Genomic DNA, 18,313 nt, shown 5'->3' on the forward strand with positions numbered 1-18,313 from the left:
AGCCTTCCCGCCTCTCAGCCTCTAAAAGAAAGGGGAGGGGGGTGGCCGCGTGCAACCGCGAGGGGTCCCGGCTCCGGCTCCAATTCCCCATCCCACCAGCTCCCAAAGTCCTCCCATTTCGTCTGTGCAGCAACTTGAACGGCCCTGGCTCTCGGAGGCCTTCCGTTGCCACCAGGAGCCCCGTCCTGGGGCCCACAGTCTCCTGCAAGCCCACAGGGTGCCCACGAGTGCCATTAGCGATCACCTCCTCCACTGGGCTGGTCTCAGTCCCCTCCCCCATTCCGTCCCTAGCCCACACGTTTGGTGCGTGCACACTGGAAGAAGCAGGCGGGTCCAAAAAAAAAAAGCGGGCCCAGCTACTCGCGGCTTTACGGGCGCACGTAGCTCAGGCCTCCGCGCCCTCGGGCCGCGACTGGGCAAGCCGGCGGGAGGCGGGGCCTGCGCCCCCACGCCCCCCCGCCGCGTCCCGGAGGTATAAATTGAGCCTGCAGCCTCCGCTGGTGCTCTCTGCTCCTCCCCGTTCGACAGATAGCCGCATCTTCCCGTGCAGTGCCAGGTAAAACCCCGCAAAGCCAGGCGGAGGGGAGCCGCGAGAGGCCCGGGCACGGCTCCGAAGGGGACCGGGGGCGCTCGCGGAGCCGGGCTGGGCTGCACGGCCGTGGTCGCGGTCGGGTGTGCCCGGCCGGACCTCCGCATTGCAGGGGCGGGAGGACGGACGTGCCCGAGCGCGGGGTGGGAATGGAGGCCTGGGGGGAGGGGAGGACAGCGGCCGGACTGCAGCCGCCGCCCGCCCCCGCGCTCTAATGCTCGCCTTTCTCTGCCTGCAGCCGCGTCCCCGAGACACGATGGTGAAGGTCGGAGTGAACGGGTGAGTTCGGGGGTGGGGTAGGGTGGGGCATCGAATCCTGCGGCCCCGGGCGAGCGCGTGGGGGACGCGGTGCGGTGGTCCTACCCCCCCACCCCCAAGGAGAACTCAAGGTCGGTGTTCTGACCTGGCGGAGGCTCTCGCCCCAGAGGGCCTCGTGGCCCCCACCCCATCCCCGGCTGTGGCGCCTCCTGCAAGGCCGCCCTTGCGGGTTCGAGCAGCGCGCAGCCTTCCCCTCCCACCTGCCTCCGATCCTCGGCAGCACCGCCATCCCGGCTTAGTCATCCCTTTAATCCCCCGGCCGGGGCTTCTTTCTTTGCTTTCGCGCCCTGCGGGGTCACGTGCCGAGGAGGCGCCCCTCCCCCCCCGCCCCCCCCCCTCCGGCGCGGCCCGGGGCTCCCGGGGCTCGGCTGGGTGCGCAGCCCGCCGGGAGGGCTGGTTTGCGGTAACCCAGCCGCCATGTTGCAACGGGGAAGGAAGCGAAGGAACCACCGTTAGGCAACCTCGCGTAGCTCTTCACCCTTCCTCCTTCCTCGCCTATGACTAACCCTCCTAGTCTTGCCTCAGCGGGGTGGAGTCGCCTCTGTCCCGTAAGCCAGGTGAGGCAAGGCTTCCCCCAGCCCTGCTCTCGAAAGAGCTGGACCTCAGAACTCCGACCACAGACCGTCCCTTAAGCTGCCAGCCAAATTTCCCTCAAGGATGCTCTTCCTGGATGGTCCTCTGATGAATCAGAAACGTGGGTTTAGCGGAGTCCTTTTTTTTCTTCCATTTTTTTTTCTTTTTTCTTCATGCGGAGAGGTGTGGTAGCTGCAGCTTAGTGCCATGTTGGGGGAGCTGAGTCATGGGTAGTTAGAAATTTTCCACCACAAAATGGCTCCTGCGGCAGCAGCCCCTGCCATCACACTGGCTCTCCTCGAAGCTCTCTTCTTCCTTCGGTGCCTAGAGCTGACCCAACCCCAAAAGCCAAGGCTATAAAGGTCACTGGGAGGATTAGGTGTCCGTGAGCCTTGGGAATCCTGCCCTTCTTCCCATGCCGTCTTCCAGAAATCAGATCCCCACTCCACTCTAATCTGGGGTTAAATATAGCTGCCTGACCTTTCTGCAGCTGGGGGCCTGGGCTTCTACCCTCTTTTACCTCTCACCCCCCCACACGCACGCGCGCACACACAGCTGTTGCTCCTGCTCCTGATTTTTAGAAGAGGGCTTGCAAGGACAGGCAGCTTAGCGAACTAGAGCCCTGAGATTAGGGGGTTGAGAAGGACTCCTTTTTCTCCTCCTCTTTCCATTTTGGAGGAAGGGATGGGCTTTCCCTGTCCACTTAATTTCTGACCTTTACTCTTGCCCTTTGAGCTTGGTGGTGCTAACTGTGCAAGTCTTTGCTGCCCAGAGGGTGTATCCTGAAGCTGGGCCAGACCAGCACAAGCGTTCTCAGGGCACAGATAGTAGGGGTGATAAATGCCATGTGCCCAGACTGTGGGAGTGGCCAGACCATGCCCTGCACTGCCGTTTCTCCTGGTAGGACTTGTAGACACTAGGGAGTTGGGCAAGTGTTCGAACCTAATCACCTCTTGGGCAGGCTTCGCTTCTTGGCCATGCTGTAAAGCCAGCCTGTCCTGGCGGGGTTACGCAGGAGGATAAAATCAGACCTCCTGGGACTTCCCTCGTGGCAAGGAAGTGCCATTTTCTAACCCCTGAAAGAGGATGCGTTGGCCTCGGGCTGCTTCCATGCCCAGGAGGATTCTCTGTCGTCGTCGTCGTCCCCCCCCCCCCCCATTCCTGCTCACCCCTTGTCTTTCTTAGATTTGGCCGTATTGGGCGCCTGGTCACCAGGGCTGCTTTTAACTCTGGCAAAGTGGATATTGTCGCCATCAATGACCCCTTCATTGACCTCAACTACATGGTGAGTGCTGCCCCTTCAGCCGCTGTCGGAGCAGAGCCGGCTAAAGCGCAGCCCCTCACTGCCCTCCTTCCCCCTTCCTCCAGGTCTACATGTTCCAGTACGATTCCACCCACGGCAAATTCCACGGCACAGTCAAGGCTGAGAACGGGAAACTTGTCATCAATGGAAAGTCCATCTCCATCTTCCAGGAGTAAGTGTGGAAGATGGAACAGAAAGAAATTCGCTTTGAGGGGGGTGCTAGGATGGGTGACCACCTTGGGTACGTTGTACCCCACGTCCCTGAATTGGCATCTCGTCTTCCCTTGCAGGCGAGATCCCGCCAACATCAAATGGGGTGATGCTGGTGCTGAGTATGTTGTGGAGTCCACTGGGGTCTTCACGACCATGGAGAAGGCTGGGGTGAGTGCCAGGGAGACTGAAGATGGGAGGGGGTTGACCCTGGGGTTTGGTGTGGCGAGAAGAATGTGCACCGCAGGCTCAGACCAGGGAAGGGAGCACCTGGATTATGGTGACTCTTCTGCTGCAGGCTCACCTGAAGGGCGGGGCCAAGAGGGTCATCATCTCTGCTCCTTCTGCTGATGCCCCCATGTTCGTGATGGGTGTGAACCATGAGAAGTATGACAACTCCCTCAAGATTGTCAGGTGAGCATGACACGGGAGCGGAGAGGGGAGTGAAGTGGTCTGATAGGACTGTGTGCAACAAGATGGACCTGCTTGCCCTTGACGTGCCTCCCTCTTTTCAGCAATGCTTCCTGTACCACCAACTGCTTGGCTCCTCTGGCCAAGGTCATCCATGACAACTTCGGCATCGTGGAGGGACTCATGGTATGCGTGATGGGCAAAGTGTCCAGAGCCCATTGATTTCTCACCCAGGACTCCATCTTTCTTTCTGCTTAGAACATGGTCCTAGGCTGGGGGGTGCGCTGGGGCCTTGGGGGTTCCAAGGTCAGGTCACTCTATCCCGTAATTCTTCCCAAGGGCGGGTGAGGTGATGAGGACTGTGCAGGCCCTCACTCCTTCCCCCATGTTTCCAGACCACCGTCCATGCCATCACTGCCACCCAGAAGACCGTGGACGGCCCCTCTGGGAAGCTGTGGCGTGATGGCCGAGGGGCTGCCCAGAACATCATCCCTGCTTCCACTGGCGCGGCCAAGGCTGTAGGCAAGGTCATCCCTGAGCTGAACGGGTGAGGTTCCTTGCTGCTTTTCTGCCCTGGGCACCTGGGGGTGGCCAGGAGGAGTGGTGCTGAGCCTGTTTCCCCCTGTCTGTAGGAAGCTCACTGGCATGGCCTTCCGTGTCCCCACCCCCAACGTGTCCGTCGTGGATCTGACCTGCCGCCTGGAGAAAGCTGTAAGTGTGGGTTGGAAAAGGTGGCGGGCTAGGAATTTGTGTCTGGGGGAAAGCAGCAAGACTGGAACTTGAATGACCATCTTATTTTTACCTCGTTAGGCCAAATATGACGACATCAAGAAGGTGGTGAAGCAGGCATCAGAGGGCCCCCTCAAGGGCATCCTGGGGTACACGGAGGACCAGGTTGTCTCCTGCGACTTCAACAGTGACACTCATTCTTCCACCTTTGATGCCGGCGCTGGCATTGCTCTCAATGACCACTTTGTCAAGCTCATTTCCTGGTATGTGGCCGCATGTGGAGCAACACCTAGGAAAGGGACTCGAGTCTCGCGCCCTCTGGTGGCCAGTTCGGGAAAATAGCCTTTCACTCTTGATCTCCTTCCAGGTATGACAACGAATTTGGCTACAGCAACCGGGTGGTGGACCTCATGGTCCACATGGCCTCCAAGGAGTAAGAGCCCCCTGGACCACCAACCCAGCAAGAGGAAGAGAGAGCCCTCAGCTGCTGGGGAATCCCTGCCCCAACTTATCCCCCGAAACACTGAGAATCTCCCGACCTCTACTGTTTCCATCCCAGACCCCCTGAAGAAGGGGAGGGGCTTGGGGAGCCCTACCTTGTCATGTACCATCAATAAAGTATACTGTACCCAGCCAGCTCTTTGAATGTTCTAGCTTATTCCAGGGCCTGGGATGAGGAGGAGGGGAGCTAGGCTGTGTGCCAAAGAGAAATCAGTCTTGCTGATGGTACCCAAGAAAGACCCAGCGTACCGCGACCAGGCATAAACTCCCCTGGAGGTCGTGGGCCTGAGAGCCTCCCTCACAAAGGCGTGTGCACTGCACTCACTTCTGAGGGCCACTGGTCCTCGCTTTGGCTTAGTGCCCCTCCAAAGCCCCTAGGTGCTACTTGACGCAACATGATGTCAGAGGACAAGTCCGTCTTGTCACCAGATGACCTGGCTGCAGCCACCTGGAGGGTAACCTTGGCGCAGGACGTCAGGGCTTTGGAATTGGGCTAGCAAGTCTCGCAGCCTTGCCTGGTGACCTGGCTGCTGCTAGGGAGCCGACTGCCAGGGAGTGAATTCCACTGCCTCACAGCTGTGCGGTCCAGGCTGAGTTCTTTACTTTCGTGGGCCCTAGTTACTGCCATCTGTAAACAGATACGCCAGCGCCCAGCCCCTCCAGGTCTTCTGGAACAATTCTATTCGGTCAGCTGTATAACCAGTGTAGTGAGTGATCCAGAAAATGGGGTAACGCCACCTCCAGGACTCAAGGTGGCATGTAAGGGGGATCGCTGCCATGGTCTGTGGGTGAGGGCTTGGGGGGCGGAGGCACAGGCCGGCACCTGGTCCTGTGTAAGGTGATGAAAAGCAGGGCACACCTCCCAGCAGGGATCAAGTAGCCACCACCAGAAAGTGCTTAAAACAGTGACACGAAAGTGTTCGATAAATACTCTCCAGTTTGATTATTATTGAAGATTCCATTCCAATGTCCGCTCGGCCTCCCTCCGGCAGTTAGGCTGACATGTCCTCATTCACGTGCCCCCAGTTTCTCCCAGGCTTTTCCAAGTCCGGGACGTCTTAGCCTGTTGCTCTCGGTGTGTCACAGACACGGAGGAGGCACATCTTCAGCTGATACTTGAAGAGACTGAGGCCCTGAGCGCACATACACAGGCGCACGCACACACAAGCACACGCGCACACAGGCACACGCACACACAGGCACACACGCACACGTGCACACACACACAAGCAGCTTCGCCTTATTCTCTGCCACTCAGCGCTGACTGGGAAACAAGCAAGGGCTTCCATCGCCCTCCACGATGCTGCACCCGGTCAGATCCAGAAGCCGCCCAGACCCGAGGCACTAAGGTCCCCTGAAGGCAGGCACTGCCCAAGGGCAAGGTCGCAGCCACTTCACTGCCTCCGCAGAGCGCCCAGTCCGACCTCCTCCACCTGCGCCGCGGAGGGAGGCCCTCTCCCCCGGTATGTGTTGCACAAGCCATGCAACGTCCAGCTTCCTCCACTTCATACCAGTGCCTGGGCCAGTTAGCACCAGTACAGATCCAGACCGTGAGCTGGCTTGAGGCCACAGAAACGGAAGGAAGATCTGACAATCACAGTCCTTACTCAATGGAGAAAGTAAGGGGCCACAATCGCTCCAGCAGCATTTTAAAGATGAGAAAGTAGCAGACACCCACACATGAAGGCAGGAGAGCCCCGGCTGTGGTGGGAGTCGCCTGGGACGGGCGGGCTAAGCCTCGCTCCAGACACCTTAGAACCCTGGAGGCCAAGGTCAAAGGCAGGAAGCCCAAGGGAGGAGGGTCCCAGTCCCCAGGGGCAAGGCTTGGTGCGGTGGGACGAGTGATGTTCCCCTTCTGTGAACCCCCCACCCCTCTGCCTCGGTGAGTTCCCAGCAGGGTGGTGCCCCCGGGGCCCAGGCGCCAAGCTGGAGGCAGGTCCCTATCTCATGGAGCTATCAGATGAGACATCACGATCGGAGTCCTCAGCCTCGCTTGGCGGCGGCGGCGGGTCGCTAAGCGGGACCGCAGCGAAAGCAGGAGACTTTCTAGAAAAAAAACACCAGTTTTCACCCTGGGGCAGGCAAGAATCATGATGAGGTTGGCATTCTTCTCTCCTGTGGCCTTTTTCTCCAGCTCAGGCAAGGCCAGGGGGGCCACAGGGGTGAGGTGCAGGGTGAGGGAAGTGGGGAAGGGAAAGAAAGCTCCCGCAGCCCACCCTGATGTGGGAGATAGACCCTGTCTTTATCTTGGGGACTCTGGGAGGCTCAGAGTTCAGAAAGATCTCAAATTACAGGGGCACACCTGGGTGGCTCAGTCCGCTAAGCATTTGACTTTCGCTCAGGTCATGATCTCGAGGTCCTGGGATCGAGTCCCACATCAGGTTCCTTGCTCAGCAGGGAGCCTGCTTCTTCCTCTCCCTCTGCCCCCTCCCCCCACTCATGCTCTCTCCCTCTCCCCCCCCCAATAAATAAAATCTAAAAAAAATAAATAAATCTCAAATCACAGTAGGAGAGATGCTGCCTGAGCCAAGTGCACAGGCTTGATGGCCCCAGCTTTATGTCTACCTGTAGTATTTTTGGACTTTTTAAAATTTACTTTTTTTTTTAGAGGCAGAACTTATACCGGGTCAAAGGCATGAACTGTGGCCCTGACTTTAGACAGAAATCTGTCCCCACACGTCTTCTGTTCCTTGGCAGTTTCGAGCTGCTTCTAACCAGGGGACCCCCCGAGCTGGTGGCATTGGGAGGTCTCGGCCGTGCAGCCACGCGTGGACGTGCACCCAGCGTCCCACTGCTGCGGGCGAGAAGGCTGTGGAGCTGGGCCAGACACACCAGGCGCCCTCCCGCAAGAGCCCCACCTCGACATGGGCGTGCAGGGCTTGTCCCCGAGGAAGACACACGGGGGAAGGCGGGCCGGGCCCCAGCCGCCAGGGGCGGTCCTCACCGGTCTCCCGACTGGGTGATGAGCCGGCGGCAGGTCTCCATCTGCACGTCCAGGCCGCGCTTCATGCTGCACATCTCCATGTACTCGTGCAAGTGGCGGTTCATGTCGTTCTTGGCCGTGGCCAGCTCCAGCTGCGGCAGGGGCAAGGCAGGGCCGAGCAGGTCAGCGGGGTCTCCAGCCCGCACCCCCAGGAGGCGCACACGCCAAGAACGCCACCCGGCGGGGGGCCCAGGCAGCCGTGGGCGAGGGCTCAGATTGAAAAATCGGTCTGAGCAGCCAGAAGGCGCCTACTGGACTAGCATTCTTTCTAGTTTGCCTGGCAATCTTTGCCTGCAGAGGAGCCCGCGTTCTTGCCACAGACCCTCGCTGACGAGAGGAACCAAAGTGTGGGCAGGACAGCCCGAGGCGGCCGTCTGTGCGCGGCCTGGCTCCCCCTCCCCGGGCTTCCCGCGTGGCCCCGTGCAACGCTGCACCCTGTTTCCCTCACTCATTTGGGTGTTTCTGGAAGGCTGGCCCTGGCTCTTATTCATCTCTGCCTGTGCATGCCCAGCACCACGCTGGGAAATGACTTAGTGAACCTCGCGAAGTCGTGACAAGCCTCCCGGCACAAAGGAGGAGACCTGCCCGCGCTGCTGAAAGAGGCGCGATCCTCCCCTGATGGCTCTTGTCTCTGGTGTGAGCTGTTCTCAGCGTCTCACAGGAAGACTGCTGCCACACCCAACGTCCCACCGGTTAGAAGATGTATCCCGATTCAAGAAATGTTCCATGTGGGAAATGTGGGCTCCGAATCAAGGAAATATGGCCTCCCTCGCAGAGGCAGAGCTGAGAGGCGGGGTGAAGGCGGAAAAGATCTGGGCCAGAGATGATCTGCTGCCTCTCTTTGTATTGGGTACAAAGGACAGGCGGCCAAAAGGAGAGGCAGAATAAAACTGCTTGGAGGTGATTTGCTTGACTGCCTGGGAGCAAAGAGAAAGGGTAGGAAACTACCCGTGAGTGATCCGAATTGGATAGAGGAAACCACCCAGAACTAATCCAAACTGGACAGGGAGAGGCTGGGAACTCGGAGGAAGGAGGAAAGGGGTCACGGGGTCAGACGGAAGGGAGGTGGCCCGGGTGGGTCGGGAGCCCTAGCGGGTGCCGCTCACATGGCAGCCTGGATGCCAGAGTCAGCTGCTCAGTCCAGGAAGATAAGTGAGGTCACCAGCTCCCGCGCAGACTGGCCGCCGCCAGCACCCCAGGTTCTCCAGCTAAGGAGAGCGGGAGGGGAAGGGGCTAGCTTCTGGAGCCCATCACTCACGAGGACAGGAAAGAAGGAAATGAAGCACATACATTCTATTCAAAGATAAGGCCAGGACCACCACCAGTTGCCTCTACACATCCGTACGTGTCTCCTTACTTCACACGTGAGGGAGGCGGCCGCCACCCGCCAGGAGGTACCCAACAGCCTCCACGGAAGACCCCAGCCTCGCTGTGTGACTGGAGGGAGGGGTAGGGCTGGGACTCGACGGAAGTGAAGGAGACAGGACAGCAGGAACTCCCTCCCACCTTCCACCTGGGCCCTGGCTTTACTGCCGGTAATGGGAAATGCTCCTTGCTTCCATCCCAGGCATGCCGAGATGGGTCACCAGGGCCAGCAGGGCACCCAAAGGCCCCTGTTAGCTCTCCCAACACCTCTCCTAAAGCCATCCTCCTGCAAGACAAGAGGGAGACTGCCAGATGGGTGTCCATGAGTGGACAGAAAGCGGCTCTCCCCTCCCCTCTCCTCAGCGGGGAGCAGACACATGGCTGCAGGCCTTTAAAACTCAGCCTGTCTGCCTGGGCAAGAAACAAAAGCAGGTTTGGCTTCAAGGAGCAGGATCATGGGATGTGTGTTGGGAGAATGTGCACGTAGGAAAATCATCTGTCAACTTCCTTCTCGAAATGCTGGCAGTGTGAGAACAGCAAGGGTATAAATATGCCACATGGTCTTGAAGAGAGGCCAAAAGTTACAGAAGCTCATGGGCCTCTTCCCCAAGCCGGGGCACTCAGGGCTCAGAAGGACCCTCTCCAGGAGTGGGAAAGGAGGCTGCCAAGAACAGCGTCCGGCCCTGCCCGCTGCTCCTCTGCCCAGGGCGCCACAAACCCGCTGCAGCCCTGCAGACCTAGCTCTAAGTTAGAGCACCAGCTTCCCATACTCGAAAAGGTCCCTCCAGGCTACAGAATGACATCAGAGGTTCCTCCTTCTGATGAAGGGCTGAGCTGAAGAAACAGCAAAGTTCGAGTCCACTTCCGCGACCGCGCGGACAGTCGTAGTGATAACCATAAAAGCAGTAAGCTTCCTAGGAGACAGGCACTGCCCTCAGCTCTACACGTGCCCCATTTCATCTGATCTTCAGACAAGCCTGCGAGGGAGGTACGATTAAGATCCCGCCTGACAGAGAAACAGGCTCAGAGGGCGTACGCAGCCCCGCAGAAGTTGGAAGCGACAGGGCTGAGACTGGAACCCACACCTGTCCGACCCCGCCAGAGCCTGAGGTCCTAAGGCCCCACCCCCACAAGAGAAAGGAGGAGGCCCGGTGTCTGGGGTCTCCCCGGTGGTGGCTTCACAAACCCCCGGCCTTACCTCTATCTGGTCAATGGTCTCCTGATATTCTTTCTCCCGGGTTTTGAACAGGGACTCCGTGTCTTTAATCACCTTCTCCAAACTATCTTCCTGCTGCTGGAGCAGAAAGGGAAGCAAGGGGGAGGCCGATGGGGAGGGTGGGATGGGGGCATTCCACAGGGCCGAGGCGGGGAAGAGAGAGAGAGTCCGGTTAAAGGAAGCTGGAGAAAGCCGAGAGAAAGGATAAAGGAAGAGGGGGAAGCAGGTAGAGGATGGAGGCCACAGACGGAAAGCAGCAAGGAGTGCAGGGAGGAGCGGGAGGGGCGGGAGGGGCCGGGCGTCCGCTGGGGAGGTGGCAGCGCCGGGGCCCTGCGGCCGGGAGGGGCCGTTACCTCTCCCTGCGCCTCTGCGGCTGCCATGGCATAGCCCGAGAAATCCTCCCAAAGCAGCAGGGTCTCCTCAGTCTCCTCCCAAGTCAGGCTGTCACAGTCGTCCTCAAAATCATACTCCCTCCTAGAGACAGGGACCCGCCGTCAAGGAGGGTGGGGCCTGGCTGCCCGCGGAGGGCCACTGTCGGGGGCGGGGCGTCCGGCCTCGGGGAGACGGGGTGCCGCGGGCGGGCCTGCGGACTCACAGCTGGTTGAGCATGCGCTGCATCTCCTCGTTGATGCTGAGGGCTGTGCTCTCCTCCTCATCCCCATCGGGCTGGCGGGGCCCGTCACTCTCCGACAGGGAGGTGTCCTCCTCGACGGCAGCCTTGCGCTCCCGCTTCCGCCCCCCCATGGATGGGACCTTAATGGGAGACAAGTGCAGAGACTACAGAGACGAGGCCGGGTGCGTGAGGAGAAGGGCGGATGGGCGCCGGCGGGGAGGGGGGAGAAGGAAGGGGGCGGAGAAGCGGGAACCAGCGGGGGGGGGGGGGCGGACAGAGAGAGAAGACACGGTTACAACGACAGGAACACACACCGGAGTTACCGAGACAGGCAGACAGACATGGATGGGGGCAGGGCTGCAGACTGAGAAAGAAGAAAAAGGAGAAACAGAGAAAATAGGGCGGTAAGATCGGGGGAGAAATGGCCCGGCGACCACATCAGATGTGCATAATGGCTAAAGAGGATTTGTTTTCTTAAAAAAAAAAAAAAAAAAAATGCCTTTCAGCCTTTCTAATGAAATGACCAAACTAAAAGGAAAGTTTCGGGCTTCAAGGAGGAGGAGGACGCGGTATATTGGAAGGAGAACCTGAATCACACATCCAGATCTGGAAAGCCGGAGGAGAAGGGATAGAAAGAAATGAAGCAAAGAGGGGGCCGAGATAGAGAAAAGGTGGAAGAGCAAGGAGAATGGAGACAGGAGAAGAAATCTGGGCCCAAAAGCCCAGCGGGTCAAAACTGATGGCCAAAGGCCTGGGTGGCTTAGAAACTGGGACCGGGACATTAAAAAGCTTGCATGACAGCAAAACTAACCAGCTTCTTCTGTGGAGAAAGCAAGAGAAGATGAAAGGAAGAGAGGACAGGAGGCGGACAGAGGAGAGAGAGAGAGGGAGGGGAGAGACGGAGTTAGAGACGGCTTCCGAACCTTCTCTTCAGAGGCTGTTCCTTGCCCCCCAGCCTAGTCCCACTGAGGGCCCCTGGTGCCAGGGTGGGCTCCCCAAGAAGGAGGGGCCAGCGCTGAGGGAGGACTCTGGGCCTGCGCCCCCCTCCCGTGAGGAGCTGAGGCACTGGGCAGGTGTGGGCAGGGGCCCCCGGCCTGCGGGCCACCCCGTCCTCTCACCTGGAACATCTTGATCATGTCTTCGCAGTTGCGCTGCTGAGCCACGTCGCACAGTTTGGCGGTGATGTCGATGCGGCGACAAATGTCCATATCTACCTTCATGGCCTTCTCCTGGATCTTGGTGTCCAGCTCGGACAGGTTCTGTCCAGGGAACGCAGGGCGCGGTAAGCAGGCAGCCGGCACCCCAGACAAGGCCCAGTGAGACCCTCATCCTTCCAGTCACACACCACCTCTGCCCCCTCTTCCTGGACGCCCTCCCCTCATGGGCTCATGGGCTGCTCAGGCCACCGGCCCCCTGGTCAGACGGGGAGCCCCGGAGGGCATGGTCTGGGACCTGCTGGGGCTCCCTCCTGGAACTTACGCTCCCAGAGAGAGAGAGAGCGCACTGGGAGTTACAAGAGTGGAAGAAGTATTACAAGAAGAGGAATGGCTAACACTTATTCAGCATGAAGTCTGTGCCAGCAGGGTCCTAAGGGCCTGACAGTCTCCCTCATGGCTCTGCAAAGTACCGCCTTTACGACCCCATTCCACGGGGAGGACACGGAGGCAGAGCAGTGAAGGAATTCACCAAGGCCACCCTGCATGCAGGTCGCAGAGCCAGGGTCTGGGCTCTTAACTAAGCGCTTGCCAGCCTCTAATAGGGATCGAGGCCATAGATCGAGGCCTCTCGCATAAGACACCAAAGCTTTTGTTCTTTCCTGTCCTCCTGAATGAGGGTGGGGTGGGGTGGGGGACCAGCCGGGGAAGACGGAAGCACAACAAAGTGGGTGAGGGCGGTGGCCCAGGAAATGCACAGGCCCAGAGCAGAAAGGCCCACCTTCCCGGCCTCAGATGTGTGGGGGCTGCACTCACATTGCTCATGAGCCCCTTGAAGACCACGAGCTCAGCTTTCAGCTGCTCCACCTTCATGGCCAGCTCCTCCTGGCAGGCGTCAGCCTCCTGGGCTTCCTGTAGTCAGGGAGAAAGCACCGTGAGTGGTGCTGCCCGTAGGGGAGGCAGGTGAAGACAAGGAAGGGCCAGGGGAGGCCCAGGCTAGGGACCACTGAGGGGGTATGGGGGCACGGCGGGGGCGGGGGGGGGCAGCCCTCACCTCCTGGAGCTCGTTCACTCGCTCCTGCAGCTGTATCCGCACAGTATACTCCTCTTCCCACCTGCAGACATGGGGGACAGGGAGGGAGCCTAGGTGCGGGGTCCTGCCCTGCCCTGCCCTGCCCCGGCGGCTCCCCGCTCCCCGCCCCTCCAGCTCAGGCCTCTCTCACTCTAGCTCTGGTGCCCTGAGTGCTGGGGGGGCCGTGGCCAGGAACAGCCGGCCGGCCCGGGGGTGGCCAGCTGCAGCTGTCGGGTAGCTCCACGCTTCCTGGCAAGTGCAAGCCCACCAGCTGCCTTCCTGGAACCTCTGGGCTGCGCCCCAGGAACCGTATTTGAGAGCAATTGCTGCCACTCTGCTCCCTCGCAGCGGCCGTCCCGCTTGGGCCCTGGCTCAGCCAGCTGCCTGGCTGGCCTCCTCCCCCCTCGTGCCCGCACCAGACCACCAGGCCTGCTGGCCCGGCCTCTCACCTTCGGGGGCCCACATCCAGTCTCCCGCCTCCTGCCCGCACCAGCCCAGGGCTCCTCTAGCCCGCTGGCCTGCCTCTCGTGGTGCCATTTAACCCTGGAGAAGCAGCCGCAGGACACACACCCCATCAACAGGGTTGGTCAAGAGCCCGGTAGGAGACACTCAAAGTCCGTCCCCACAAGCTCCAGAAACTGCACACCCGGAACCCCTGTACAGGAGCCCTGGAGAGGTGATGGGGCTGGCCCTGAGGTATGAAAGCAGTGGAAAGCAGGAGCCTGGGGGGTCCCAGGCACCCAAACCCCAAGGGCGAGGGAAATCAGAGTAGGAAAAAGCGCCTCGTTCATCCAGTGGGTGGGAACTAGAAGTGGCATCTCCTAGGCTCCAGAATTCCGAGACTAGGACCACAAGCAGCTAAGAGGTCCCCCCTGGCCACAGGCAGGGTCTGCTGTGTAGGGCTAGGGTTTCCACTAGACGTGAGTCCACGGCAAGCCAGTGCACAGGTCTTGGCGTGGCAGAGGCGGAAGGGCAATGCTGGGGGCAGCATGCTACTGGGGGTCTCAAGACCCTGCGAGGGTGCCTGGGATGGCAGAACTTCTCAGACCCCATTCAGACAGCCCATCACCTCCTGCCACTTCTTCCGGACTGAGAAAGGAGGGCACGGTACCATGGGAGAAACTGTGGGATCAGAAAGGTGGCCAGAAGCCACAAAGAGGACAGCAAGGAAACGAAAGCCTGACCGAGCAGATTCTGCAGACGTGGGACTGCACCCTCCCTCCCCCCCCTCCAACTTCCCCCACCTCGCCCCCCTCTTCCCCCTGGGCTCTGCCCACAGCCTCTTCCCTCCATGCCCGCCTGCTCCGCACTGGGCACTGCGCTGCAGTGCTCCTAATAATAACTCCTCTACGTCACCCACGGCCCCTCCCACATGGGCAAGGCAAAGGCAGCCAGCCGGGCCACCACCCTGCTGGCCCGTCATGCAGCCCAGCTCCGGGGCCTCTTGGCTCTCTGCCCATCTTTCCCTGCTGCCCCCATGTTCTTCCTCCTTTTGCTCTGGCATTCTCCATCAGATGGTGGGGCCCGTGAGGGGCCCTAGCAGTGTCAAGTTATACATTTTCATAGACAAGACGTGTTTATCTTTTCTGGGCCTGTGGTTTCTTCATCGACAACCTGAAGGCATGGAATGCGGTGCCCTCATACCCCCGAGTCCGTGAGTCCCTAAAGGAAGCAAGACTGGCAAGGGGACAATGACTCTGGGCAAGATGCATCAGGGAGGGTAGGAAGCATCAAATTCAGGTAGAAATTTAAGTAAGGAAGTTAGGGAAGGATTGAGACGAACAAAATCTTACAGAGTAAAAAAAAAAAAAAAAAAAAAAACAAACCAAAAACCAAAAAACAAAACAAAACAAAAAACTGAAAATAAATCATCTGGAAGCTTACTAGAATTCTTTAAAGTTTATTTATTTATTTATTTATTTATTTATTTATTTATTTATTTATTTATTATTTATAGTAGTCTTTACACCCAACGTGGGGCTCTAACTCACGACCCTGAAATCAAGAGTCATATGCTCTCCTGACTGAGCCAGCCAGGTGCCCCTGAAAGCTTACTAGAATTCTGTCTGTTCTCCAGCCAGACTTTCCCACAAATAGGTTTCTTCTGAACTCCATTCAAATGTGGTCTCCCTTACAAGGTTCCCTTGACATGGAATTTGAGCAATTTCCGCATATTCTACCTCTCCTAAAGACCTCCCTCCCAAATACACGGCATCCTGGAGCACAGGGAGGAAGCAGGGGCCATTCCTACACTGGAAGGACGGAGGCCGGGAAGAAGAGAGCCACCCAAGGTTGCACACAGCAGGAGAGCTGAAAATAGAACCCAGGAGGCCTCGGCTTCTTCCCAGTTTAGTGCTCAAGCTATACTCATGCCTTCCGGGCCACAGACAGGAGCTATGGTGTTGCAAAGAGAACAGAGCGAGGGCACAGGATCTGGGGTGGAAGAATGAGGAACTGCCAGTGTCACGTACCATACAGCTCTAGCTGCTGCAGAGCGATGAGCTCATCAATCCCCAAGGAGTAACTCTCTGCTGCCCTGGACAGCCGGACCAAGGACAAACACTCTTTCAGTCAAGAAAAACCAAATACCCGAGAACAACAGTTGTTTCTGTGGTTATGGATGCATTCCAGAACTGTGTGTTCTGCTGCTGACCGTGTTAATTAACTCCTGCAGGGTCAGGGGCTGGGGGCAGGGGCTGGTTCTGGGTGGCATCTGAATGATGGCTTTAGGAGAACTGAGATTCCCAAAGGCTCTTATAACATGGGCTATGACGAAGGAAGCCAGCATGGCAGTACCCAACTTCAGAAAGCCTGCTGATCTGCGATCTGCTAGACTCTGGCAAGTTACAGATCCCTGAAGGCTGCCCCCAGACCCAGGGGTAAGCTCCTGGAACATTCAGCCAAGCCCCAGCTGACACACCAATGTCCACTACACAGGGCTGCAAGGGTAGTTCCCAGGCCTGCCCACAAGGGGTCAGAGTAGCCGATTAAGAGGTTAAACCTGATGGCTTCCAAAATAAAGCCTCCTTCTGACCTGTCATCTTCCTCCTCAACCAAGGCATCCATCGCAGAGTCTACAGAGAGCTTGCTGTGCTCGTGCTCCTTCCTAATGGCCAGGTTTCCGGGCCCCTAAAGGATCCACTTGGTATACAGCCAGCGCCAGCATCACACCCTTTCCCTGGCCCCCTGTGCTACCCTGCCAGTCCCCTGCAGAAAGCCAAATCCTCGTCCTCAGAGAGCACTGGGCCTGCCCCCCAGCTGCCTTATACTCACAGGGTGTGTCCAGATTCTCAACTTTTCCCCACTCGGTTCCTCTGCTGGCTTCACTCACATCTCGTCATCCTTTGGCTCGTCGTACTTTCACAGATTCCCCCGGCTCCCACAAGCCCTGTGACAACTAGCAGTCCCTTCCCCTTTCCCTAGGGAATTCCTTTCCCCCCTTTTTTCTTTCTTTTTCTTTTTTTACTTACTCCAAGCAATGTTCTGAGGTTCCAGAGCCTTGCATATGGAACTGGACTCGCTCCCCAGTTTCCCTAAACCCGGAGCAGTGGCAGGAGAGCCCGCTGCAAGACGCAGCCCCCGCCCTTCTGATTTCACTTACACTCCCGATGAAGCCGTGTCCCTTGTCTCTTACTTTTCATCAGTATGTGGGGCATCTACCACAAAAGTGCGCTGAGGGCTGAGCCTGGAGAGGCTAAGTAGTACCCCAGACGTGACCTCTCAAACGCGTGTCCCTTCCACACGGCACACAACCCTACAGTGAACACAGCCCTCCCAACACTGCAGCCTAGATGAGACGGAAAGAAAAGCCACAAGACAAATATGTACGCCCCACAGTACTCCGTTCAGAGCACCCTTCTTCCTATCACGAGCGCGACTTCTGCATTCCCTGTGGATCCCCGTCGTCCTGTACCCAATTCCGTCTACTTCCAAGCTCCTCCTTACACAGCAGGAACTCTACTCTCATCTTATTCCTCCCTGATTCTTGGGCCGCACTGCTCTCCCCTCCCAGATCCACACTTGGTCCAGGTCCCATGTGTGGCATGACACTGAGCCCCGACCCCACCTTCCCGGTCCCCTACCTCCGCTTGTACTCGTCCCGCTCGCGCTTCACTTTAGCCAGGACGTTGTAGAGCGCGCGGATCTCGGGGGTGATGGTGTCGATCTGGACGCCCACCCCGTCGGGATGCACCCACGACAGGCCAGGCCCTTGCACCAGCGTGGGCTCCAGTCCCGGCCCGAGCCGGCGGGCGTGAGAGAAGGACCAGATGGTGCCGGGCATGAAGCGGGTGGACGAGGAGTAGGAGGTGGAGGTGGAGGTGGAGGGCGACGAGTGGCAGGCCGCGGAGGGCACGAGGGGGCCGGCTGGCGAACGCGCGGGCGAGCCCAGCACCCGCGCCGAAGGGGTGCAGACTGCGGCGGGCCGGGCGCTCAGGGGCAGCCCCAGGGGCCTGATGGGGCTGACGAAGCCGGTCTGCACGGCCTGGTCGCGGCGAGCCAGGCCCCGCCGGCCCTGCTTACCCTCCTCCAGCGCCTGCTGCAGCTGCTTCTCCAGCAGCCGGTTGCGGCGCTCCAGCTCGTGCACCTTGGCCAGGAAGCAGCGGAACCGGAGGTTCAGGGTCTTGAGCACGTTGATGTTGGAGCCCAGGTCGTTGCGGAGAGCCATGGCGGCGGGGGGCGCCGGGCCCGGCCCGGGCGGCGAGTAGGCAGCCGGACCGGCCGGGGCGAGCGGCGCCGTGGACACGTCTCCTCCCCCGGCGAAGTGGTCGCCTCCCAGAGGGTCCCCCAGCGGCCCGGTCAGGCCCTGCTGCTCCTGCTGTAGGAGGAAGAGGTTGGGGCCGAATAACGGATTCATGGCTGCGTCTTCTGCTGGGAGACGGAGACCGCTACAGGAGCACGGATGGAGGGCTAGGGAGAAGAGCCAATGAGGCGCCCGGGGGACTCGGGGCAACCAATCAGATGGCTCGACGGAAGGGGCAGAGGTCAGGGGGCGGGGCAGCGCAGAGATGAAGCCAATGGAAGGAGGCTGGCTCCTGGACCTTTCCGGGTCTGAGGCTGAGCGAAGCCCAGTCCATGCCCGCAAGCCAGGGTGGCAGAGAAACACAATCCAGGTCCTTCAGTATTCCATGGGTTCTGGTGGCAGGATGCCCATCCTCCCCACACCCCTATTGCCCTCCTCTCCCCAGAGTCCAAACACCCTAAGCTCTGACTCCAGGACTTTCCCTCCCTGGGGCCCCGAGGAGACCAAGGGAGCCCAGGAGCCTGAATCGGATCTC

The 18,313-nt window shown here is 59.1% G+C and overlaps 2 protein-coding genes across 3 annotated transcripts; one reads left to right on the forward strand and one right to left on the reverse strand.

The window, feature by feature from the left end:
- The first annotated feature begins 437 nt into the window (after nucleotides 1–437).
- Nucleotides 438–4,769, forward strand: GAPDH (glyceraldehyde-3-phosphate dehydrogenase). The gene is made up of 11 exons (XM_045781101.2): nucleotides 438–556; nucleotides 828–868; nucleotides 2,666–2,765; nucleotides 2,849–2,955; nucleotides 3,074–3,164; nucleotides 3,292–3,407; nucleotides 3,509–3,590; nucleotides 3,800–3,951; nucleotides 4,037–4,115; nucleotides 4,215–4,396; nucleotides 4,501–4,769. Exons 2-11 carry the CDS (start codon nucleotides 846–848, stop codon nucleotides 4,568–4,570), a joined length of 1,002 nt encoding a protein of 333 aa, XP_045637057.1. The 5' UTR covers nucleotides 438–556; nucleotides 828–845; the 3' UTR covers nucleotides 4,571–4,769.
- Nucleotides 4,770–6,267: 1,498 nt separating this feature from the next.
- Nucleotides 6,268–17,929, reverse strand: IFFO1 (intermediate filament family orphan 1). Of its 2 annotated transcripts, none has more exons than XM_045781100.2 (9): nucleotides 17,120–17,929; nucleotides 13,020–13,080; nucleotides 12,782–12,877; nucleotides 11,930–12,070; nucleotides 10,794–10,951; nucleotides 10,552–10,672; nucleotides 10,181–10,273; nucleotides 7,579–7,709; nucleotides 6,268–6,680 (listed from the first exon to the last, which is right to left on the reverse strand). In XM_045781100.2, the coding sequence occupies exons 1-9, from the start codon at nucleotides 17,890–17,892 to the stop codon at nucleotides 6,575–6,577; spliced, it is 1,680 nt and encodes a 559-aa protein (XP_045637056.1). In that variant the 5' UTR covers nucleotides 17,893–17,929; the 3' UTR covers nucleotides 6,268–6,574. The 2 variants fall into 2 exon arrangements, with proteins under 2 accessions (XP_045637056.1, XP_045637055.1); XM_045781099.2 differs by having other exon boundaries at nucleotides 10,181–10,276.
- Between the last annotated feature and the right edge of the window lie 384 nt (nucleotides 17,930–18,313).

This window comes from Ursus americanus, chromosome 25, assembly GCF_024610735.1.
Source record: "Ursus americanus isolate L20-20 chromosome 25, mUrsAme1.1.p, whole genome shotgun sequence".
Taxonomy (NCBI): Eukaryota; Metazoa; Chordata; class Mammalia; order Carnivora; family Ursidae; genus Ursus; species Ursus americanus.